General features: G+C 59.3%; 1 protein-coding gene across 3 annotated transcripts in view; it reads right to left on the bottom strand.

Annotated features, from left to right (window-relative positions):
- Positions 1–2,774: 2,774 nt before the first annotated feature.
- Positions 2,775–8,942, bottom strand: part of EBF3 (EBF transcription factor 3) — a 97,427-nt gene continuing 91,259 nt past the window's right edge. The window contains exons 13-17 of one of the 3 annotated variants that reach the window (XM_054690283.1): positions 8,277–8,454; positions 7,219–7,407; positions 6,645–6,734; positions 5,563–5,675; positions 2,775–4,609 (exon numbers count right to left, since the gene is read on the bottom strand). In XM_054690283.1, the coding sequence (XP_054546258.1) occupies positions 4,592–4,609; positions 5,563–5,675; positions 6,645–6,734; positions 7,219–7,407; positions 8,277–8,454 (588 nt within the window). In that variant the 3' untranslated portion in view covers positions 2,775–4,591. Of the gene's footprint in view, positions 4,610–5,562; positions 5,676–6,644; positions 6,843–7,218; positions 7,408–8,276; positions 8,455–8,942 lie in introns of all 3 variants that reach the window. The other 2 variants (XM_037496497.2, XM_037496496.2) reach the window with 2 other exon arrangements.

Here is an 8,942-nt window from a genome sequence, read left to right as displayed (position 1 = left end):
TCCTCAGAGTGAGACCCTGGAACCCCCAGAGTTTCCGGGGTGCTGGGTGTGCGGGGCTCAGTCTCTGCTGCAGCCAGTGCCCGGCGGCGCCCTCATCCTCTCCGGGGTTCGCGTTCCCCGGCGGGGGCGGACGGACGGGCTCGGGCGGGTCTGAGCGCACAGGGCGGCCCCCGGGCCAGCGGGAGCCCGGTGCCCACGGCCCGGCCCGCCGCAGCCTCCCCGGGAGCCCGGCTCCTTGCTGGGAAATGACAAACGACCAAAAAATCAATTTGTAATCTGATTGGAGGTTTTTGATTTCCTCTGATGAGTTTAAATTTCATTAAAAGCAACCTTATTCCCACATAAAAGGCCTCCTTGAAGGGTAGCGCGGGATTGTCTCACGGCGCATAAAGCAGCCGGCTCCTTTGTGCGCCTGATTCAGCGCGTTAATTGTGAGCCAACCTGCGGCGGCCGAGCGCGCGTTATCGCGGCCTGGCATCGCCGCGCGGCCACAAGGACTCGCCTCAGAGGCCGCTCCCCGGCGATCGACACTCGAGTCGTCAACGGCCCTATTATCTGCGGGGGGAGCTCCCGCGCGGGCCCGGCCGCCCCGCACGCCGCCGCCTCTCCGCACCCCCTTAATTGTATGTATTCTCTGGGAAAAATGATCATCGCGGCCTCTTGTCTTGATGAGAAATTGACGTTTTCTGAGGACTTCTTTGGCTGCGCGCGGGCGGAGATAAGGCCCGAGTTGTTTTAAAGGAGGCAGGCGCTGCCTTTCAGGGCCTCTTTATGGCTCTCGTTGACCCTCTTGATGAGTATGGATTTCATGGGGTCTCTCTCAGCATCTGAACTATAAAAGGTGGAGAACGACACCACCCCTTATAGACAAAAGATAACCTTGCCCTTTGAATATATTGATTCTTTATTAACTAGGCTGTTTAATGCAATGAAATGAGGCCTTAGATTGAAGCCCGTTTCAAGTGCTTTGAATAATCTTTAAAAGCTTGAAAGACCTGAAAGGGTGGCCTGACAATGAGGGCTGCCCTGGGAGGGTGGCTCCCGGCTTCCCGCTCAAACCCGAGCGCCAAGTCTCTCCCAGGCTAGGGGTCCCGGCAAGCCCGCTGCAGGGAGGCGGCCCCCTCCCCGCCGGGCACCCCCCCACCCCCCGCTGGGCCGGGAGGTGGATTTCGGAGCCCAGCGCACGCCCCTCGCCTGCTCCTGGCCGCGTCTCCAGGCTGGAACAAGAATGCAGTCACAGGCGCCGATTGTCATGACAGGAGGGAAGGTATTCACAAGTTTCTTTATGTTTTGAATAATTGTTTCCTGTTTTGCTCAGCAGAACAAGTAATTAAGATGACATTTGTGAGCACTAATTTGGATCACACGTACGTGTGTGTGTTATGGAGCTGCAAGCCAAAACATGCAAACAGCCTTTCATTGAGAAGAAAATGAAAATGCAGAATGAATTAGAGCCGGAGCCCGAAAACCCGTGCTGTGGGGAGCCGGGGCGGCCCGTGCCGAAGGGGCTCATTCAGGGGCGTCTCCTACACCCAGCCGGCGCCCAGGGGAGTCCTGGCGCCCCTTGGGCCCCTCAGCACCACAAGCAGCTGGGGACCCGGCATCTGCGTGCGCGCGCGCACACACACACACACACACACACACACACACACACCCTGCCCCATGCGCCCTTGACAGGCTCGTGTTGCCACCGAAGGGCAGGATGATGGGGTCGGGCGAGCGTGTCTGGAGCAGAGGGGCTGGGTGGGGGCCGGGGAGGGGCCGGGCTCACAGCGGCCGTGTGCCCGGAGCTGCCCACCCCGCCACGGTCATCCGCACACGGCAGGGTGAGCCCGATGGACAGACAGACGCCCCGGGGACCGGAGCCGACCGAGGCTGGTGCTCAGGGACGGGCAGTGCCGGAGGCTGGGGGAGTGTCTTCAGGAGCGCTGCGTCTAGGACACGGGGTGGACCCCAGGGTGCGTGGGGAGCCCCCCGGACTTCCTCGGTGTGCCTAGTCATTTTAATAATCAAAACAGATCAAGTTACCCAAAGTGAAATTCACAGACAAGAAATACTTTAATTAAATATTGTGTAAAATGAACATTTTATACAGTTAAATATCTGAAAAAATGTACAGATAAAACAATCTTATTGTAGGGTCTTTAACAGGAAAATCTACCGTTTTGTGAAGCCTTCGATGTTAAGACAATGACGCCAGGAGGGCGGAGACGGGCCCAGGACACAAACAGGGGGCGGACGCTGGCGCGGGCCGTGCTCCGGGGGAGCCGCCCGCGCCGCGACCCAACAGAACGGAGGCAATTTAGTTCCGAGGCGACGTCTCGGGCTTCCCCGCTAGACTCGCCTCGTCGCCCCCGGAGCCGAGGCCGGCCCGGGTGGCCTGTGTTTGACGATGTCCCCGAACGGACACTTGGCGAAGTTGTGCATTACTCTGGCTTTTGTCAAGCGTGTTTTAACAAGTCCCTCCTCTCCTTTAGTTTGGAATGTGATTTCTGCTGCAGTTTGCGAAACCTCTGCTGTGCGTGTCTGGAAGCCCTGAGCACGAGGCGGGCGCCCGGGGGCCCCACTCCGGCTCGGCACCAGCAGGCAGTGTCTGGAGGTGGTTGTTCCAGCTAAAAAGTGCAATGTCGGGGGGATCTGACCCCCAAACCTGTACTGGGAAAACACCTGGAAACCGGGGGGGATTCGGGCTCCCCACCACGCCTGCAATCCAGGGCGGGCTGGGAGGGGCAGGGCGCTGCGGCAGACACGGAGGAGTGACGGTGGGGCACGGGCTTGTGCTTTCGTGTGTGTGCACGGGTGCGTGCGTGCACGTGTGTGCACGTGCGTGTGTGCGCGTGTTACATCATAAATCTCCAAATGAAATATTGATCAACATTGTGGTGTCAGCCTGTGATAAAGTAGCACAGAGGTTCTTTAAAGAAGTCCACTTTTAAGGCATCAGAGAAGTTAATGTGGCAAACATTTTAATTAAAACATCAGAAGTAAATTTTATTTTAAACTTTAGGCCTCTGAATTTTTCCAGTAAACACAGTTCAGCTATGTGGCAAAGTCATGGGTGGCAGCTAAAATGACTTTTTACATTCTACAAAAAAATAAAACCAAATCAGGACACAGCCCACGGGCACCGCCCCCGCGGCCGCCCACATGCAGCGTCTACTGGGCCAGCGGCACCGTCTTCCTCTGACTATACAACGAGCTTTTTTTTTTCCAAAAGTATTTGTTCAGATAACTTAAAAATAATATAAAAATAAACAATGAATTTGACTTTTCCTCAAAATAAAAAAAAAAAAAAAAAGGATGGAACGTCGGAACGATAGCACGGGAGCCAGGCTGCAAAGCATACACGAGAGGCGGACACTGGCCAGTGCAGAGGCCCCAGCGCCGGGCGCCGGCCTCCCCAGCACCGCGCCGGGCCGTGTCCAGCCAACACAGACTCGAGAACCAGGACGCAAAGGGCGGAAACGCGATGTACAAAATCTCAAAGATAAATACAATATTTATAATTGATATGTTACAAAATAAACTCCCTTAGCAACTGCAAGTGTTCATGGAAAAGTGTAGAATGGAGACCATTTTATTCCTTATAGGACACATAAGGAACAAAACTTGTTTTTTTTTTTCTAAATATTTAAGTGGATCTGAAAAAAATTCAAGACAAGTGTATAAATATTTAGCTACAACTTTGGCAAAATCACAAAAGTCTACAATTTTATAACCACATACAAAACACATTAGGGAAGAAGGATCTAGAAGTCAAAAGGACAATTCCTGGTACAAGAAACATGGACCTCACAGTAGCCTAAGAATGCAATAGTATACAGTGCTAGCAAAAGCTGGAAAATGTCGCAGGTCTCACCTGCCGGACAGGAAGCTCTAGCGGTGGGAGAATATTTTAACCAACAGACAGTAGCATCTTCTCTGTCAGTGTGCTTGTCGAAGGCAAGAGAATTCAATATCAAAGTTACAATTTCTAACTACAATAAGTTACAAAGTTTCATTTCCTTAAGATGAAGTTAAGCAATGGGAAACCCTCCCCCACCCTGCCACCCCAACTCTCTTACTAACCATATAGGCACCCTCTCTTCCAGTTTGATGGCTCAGACCTCCTTGGCCCCCTTTTTTCACCACAAAAAAATATTTCACATTATAGAGATACACAACCATTGTGAATCTAATATGAGCACAGAGAATGTCTGGAGGCCCCGTCATCGCGCCCCGCGGCCATCACATGTCGCATTCACAGTTTCTCCCAACACATAGCAAGTACGAGACACGGCCAGGACGGAGCCGGGGGCTTTATACAAAATAGGCGTCGCTTTCTTCTCCCTCGTCGTGGGACTGAGAAATGTGGGAACATGAGAAAAGTTCAGTCAACAAAATGGAATTGTTCGTGAAGAAGCCGGTTGTCCGGTGCTGACTCTTAATAGTTTAAATAAAATCTTTAAACAGAGTCTTGCGTGGCGTTCCCGCTGCGGGCGCGGCGGCGAGGCCGTCTCCATCGGCACGGCGCGGTCTGCGAAACGCGTCCCCTGAAGTCCGTCCGTGGGTGCCGGGTGCCGACGGGCCGGGCGCCCCTACATGGGCGGGACTACCAGCCCAGACATAGCTGAAAGAGAGAGAGGCGAGGTTACCGGCCGCCCGGCGCGCCCTCCCTCCACCAGCCTGGGGCTCGGTGGGGCGTGCGGGGCGTCTGCTGGGCGAGGGTGTGGACCACCCCCCAGGCCTGGTACGCTGCAGCCCTCCTCAACGGCTGCGCTTGGGCAAAGGCAGGCCTTCCGGGACTCCTGTGGGGGACGGGCCTCCCCCCCCGGTCTCGGTGGCTTGTTTAGAGCAGACGGAGGCCACACTCCCAGGGGCCACCTCCGTCACCGGTGTCAGCCAGCCGGTCACCTCTGGGATGCCGGCCAAGGCCGGCTCTGGCCTGGCGGACCCAGGCCCGGCTCTCGCTCCCTGAGTGCAGCGGGACGTGCCTCAATTTCCCTCTGCCTCTGCCCTGGCCTCTGCCCTGGCCTCTGCGGACAGCGGCGTGTAATGGTGAGTCTCAGGCTCTCCAAGATCGAAGCCCCTGAGCCGCGGCCTCCAGGCCAAGGGCCGGCCCCGCCGCGGGGAGCGCCGTTCTCGCCGAATAAGAGAACGTGGCGCTAGACTGCCCAGTGCAGTGGACGCTTACCAGTGACCTCGTGGTGCACGTCATTTAAAGTCTTTTAACTTTAGTGTTGTTTAATTTTGGTCCAAATGATCGCTGCCGTTAATTTATGCGCAACACATTAATACATTTGTTCGTGGAGGGATGCGAGCTTCAATTTCTCAGTTCATTAATTTCAACAATATTAATTTATCTCCGACTCACCGTTACAACTTTATGGTTTGGAAGACCTGTGCGTACACACAGCTCACTCGGCACCGCCGCGCACCTGGCCTCGGCGCCGAGTGGACGGTGGTCGGGGCCGCGCCACCTGCCGCTAAGCGGCCTGGCCTGGTGCCGCGCACTTGGGGGCCCGGGCGTCCCTGGCTTAGCTAGCGGATGTGGTGGAGACAATTATTGCAAATCACTGATACCTTTCCAGTTCCTTTTTTGAGCATTAGTTCATCAAAGTGAAATATGCCACCGACTTCACAAAAGGGCCAGTTTGTCTTCTCCATGGCAACGTCCTCAGCACCCAGCAGAGAGCCTGGCACATAGTAGGCGCTCAGTAAATACTGGTTGAATGCATTCACCTTTTAAAGGAGCAACTGCACATGGCTTTCACCAGGAGGAGCACACACCAGAGGTGGTGTCTGAAAGAGCCAGACGGCGGCCACTCAATCCCGGTGCCTGTGGCCTCAGGGAGTCCGAGCCACGCGCCAGCCCACGAGGCCTGGGGCACTCACGTGGCTCCACCTGCCACACAGGTACGGCCACTGCCCAGGGCCCCCCGGCACCGGGCAGGCGCTGGACCCCTGGTCTGCGTGCCCCGTCTGCGGGCAGCTGTGTCCAGGCGTCGCCTCCCACTGCCCTCGGGGCGGCCCTTCTCCCTCTCGAGCCTTTGACAGCGATTGCTTAGAGAAGCTAATCCTCTCGGGTGCCGGCGCATGCACGGCTGGGCCTGGGCCTCGCAACGACACGCCCCAGGAGTCAGGCTGGGGCGTGGGCTTAAGCTCATGGCCACGAGCGCGGGCTGATTCTGAGACGGGCTGTGAGGGGCCCACGGGGAGCCGGGAGTGCGGGAGGGCTCCCCTGCGCTGCTTTCCCAGCAGGACCATCAAGGTCAGTTTGCTGAGTGGGGCGGGGGCCAGACCCTGCGGCCGGCACCGCCGTCCGGCTCACGCTCCCTCGGGGCTCCAGTGCCCGAGGCTGGGGCCGCCTCCCGGGAGCACGCGAGGCCGTGTCGGAGCACAGGGTGGGGGCTTTCATCGGAGCATCTGGTACTCGGGAGCCGAACGGACCAGCGTCCTTTGGGCCCCGGCCTCTCGCAGACCAAGGGGGAGCATGCAGCAGCCAGGCGGGTGCAAGGCAGCCAAGAGCGCACTCCGAGGGGGCCCCTCGTCTCCCCCCGGGGAGAGGGCCTGGCAGCGGCCTCCCCCCTCCGCCGGGCGCCGGGCCCTACGGGGACCGTCTGGGACAGCTCTGCCGGGCCCGCCCGGCCCCGCGCCGCCCTCACCTTGGAGTCCGTTCCCGTTGGCGCTGGTGCAGGAGGGAGGAGGAGAAGCTTGGGGCCGGACCACGGGCGCGAAGGCGCTCTTTTGTTTCACTGCGGAGATGACATTGGCAGGTGAGAATGAGAAAATGCCGTGTGTACTGCTACAGTTTGAAGGGAGGGTGACCGAAGAGGCTGCCATGGTGGGGCTGGACGGCACTACTGCAACAAAGCAAAGACGGTCAGGACGCGGCGGCGCGGGCACAGCACGCGACAGCATCGCGGCCTCGCCTCGAGCACGGGGCACAAACAGACATGGGATGTTTCTGGCCTGGCCACTCTCTGGATAACAGGCAGACTCTGGGGGTTCGTTTCCAATTGGGCAGCCCCCGTTTTGTTCCGATTGCGTTGGGGTTTCCAAGTGATCGCGTGGGGCCCGTGTGGGGTCAATTTACGGTCGTCACGGGGACGCCCAGCCTCCGGGGCCACCCTTCCTTTATCCAGTAGCTCACATCACAGAACATCCAAGCAACGCACACATTTGACTCTGCGTGAATATGAATCTGCGTGATGACGTGTGACAAAAACAGACACTTACTGCCGTAGGGAGAGTTAGCGGAGGAGCCATTAAGGAATCCAGGCGAGCCCGGCACCCCTAGATTGGCCATGGCGCCACTTCCATATCCATTCATGCTAGTGCTCACTGTGTTGTAATTGGACTGCTGGGGAGTGCTGCTGGGCACGTATCCTCGCGGGGACACGCTGCTTGTGTTACGACTGTAGCCGACTGTTGAAATCCCCCCCGGCCAAAAATAACGTTATTATCAGGGAGAGAACTGGGGGCGTCCCCGCCAAGCTAGACCACAGAGCAGACGCGCTCGCCGACCGCGCACCGAGCCGCGCCACGCCGGCTCCGGCAACCTCGTCTCGCCGACCCGAAAGGCCGGGGTCGCAGCCCGTCCGGTCTCTGCTGGTTCAGGCCGGCCCGGCCGCTCCGATCCACCCGTCACAGAGTTCACCGCGCCGGGGGCCTGGACCCCCGGGCTGCCCCGGCCGGGTGAACGTTTGGCCTCTGCGGACCCTCAAACGCCGTGGCTGACAAGGAGCACGCGTCTGCGGCCGTGCCTCCCCAGGAAAGGCCGTTTGGGGGTCTTCTTGCAGCTGCTATTTCTGCAAGTGTGGGGGGCGGGGGCGGCCGCGTCGTTCCTCCACTGGAGGGGGCGTCAGCGCGGGGCGGGGTGTCTGCGGTTACTGCCTACGGAGGGGACAGCTGCCAGGGCCCCAAGCGCCGGCTTCCACAACGAGGTAGCCCGGTCGCCCCGGTCGCCACACTACAGGGTCGGGTGCAGGGTGGGGAGGGGTTTCATGCCAAACTTAGCAACTAAAGCTCCCCCAGGCAACACGTCCAGGAGGCCCCCGGCCCGCTCCGGCACCGCTCTCCCGTGGCTCCCCCCGGCCTTCAGGGGAGCGGAGTCACTTGGGAACATGTCCAAGGAAACATCTAGCAAAACCCGGAAACCGCGCGGCAGTGACACAGCTGCTCTTGTGACTTCTGGGTGCTCTGAGCCTTGTCTGCAGGCCGCCGGGCTGACAGCGGGGCGGCGCTCGCGGCTCAGGCTCGGCCCCGGAGGGCGTCCGGGCCGGGGCTCCGCGTACCTTGGTCGCTGGCTTGGGACGTCTCCGAGACATTGACGGCCAGCTGGCTGCTGAAGGAGTTCACGCCCATCATGCCGGTGTGCGCAGGGGTGTTGCCCAGGGCGGGGATCTGGTTGTGGTTGCGAGGGACGCTGTACAGCGCCTCGGCGATGTCGGCCGCACGCTTCAGGATGATCTCCTAGGGAGCAGGGAGCAAGGGCCCGTCATGCCCGGCTGCCCACAGGCTGCCCCCAGAGCCGGTCTGGAGGACAGAGGCCCCGAGGACGCAGCCAATCCCCGCCCTGCCTCGCGCCAGCTGGAGGCCACCATCCCCGCCCACCTCTGCCATTAGACACGGCCCGCTCATGAGGCAGGAACTTCCCCAGGGACGTGGCTTCATGGGGCTTCTGGGGGCTCTCAGGCCCCAAGGGCCCAGGGGTCCACGTGCAGCAGGAGGCCCTGGAGGACCCCCCAAGGACAGCTGGGATGCCATCCCTCCCCCCACCAGTCCCAGTAGCACCAAACAGCCCTCCCGCCACAAAGCTGCTGGATGAGCTCAAAGATGCCTCACCCACGTGTGGCTGGTCCGGCCCCTGGCCCTGATGTGCCCACCAAGAACTGAGCCTGGGGCCTGGACAGGTGGACGGGGCCTCCTCACGCTGGGCGCATGGGGGTTGCCGGCCACGT

Source organism: Talpa occidentalis, unplaced genomic scaffold, assembly GCF_014898055.3.
Source record: "Talpa occidentalis isolate TD23 unplaced genomic scaffold, MPIMG_talOcc4v2.1 talOcc4.8, whole genome shotgun sequence".
NCBI classification, from domain to species: Eukaryota; Metazoa; Chordata; class Mammalia; order Eulipotyphla; family Talpidae; genus Talpa; species Talpa occidentalis.
The sequence above is the reverse complement of the archived record's forward strand: the minus strand, read 5'-3'. Positions and strand labels throughout refer to the sequence as shown.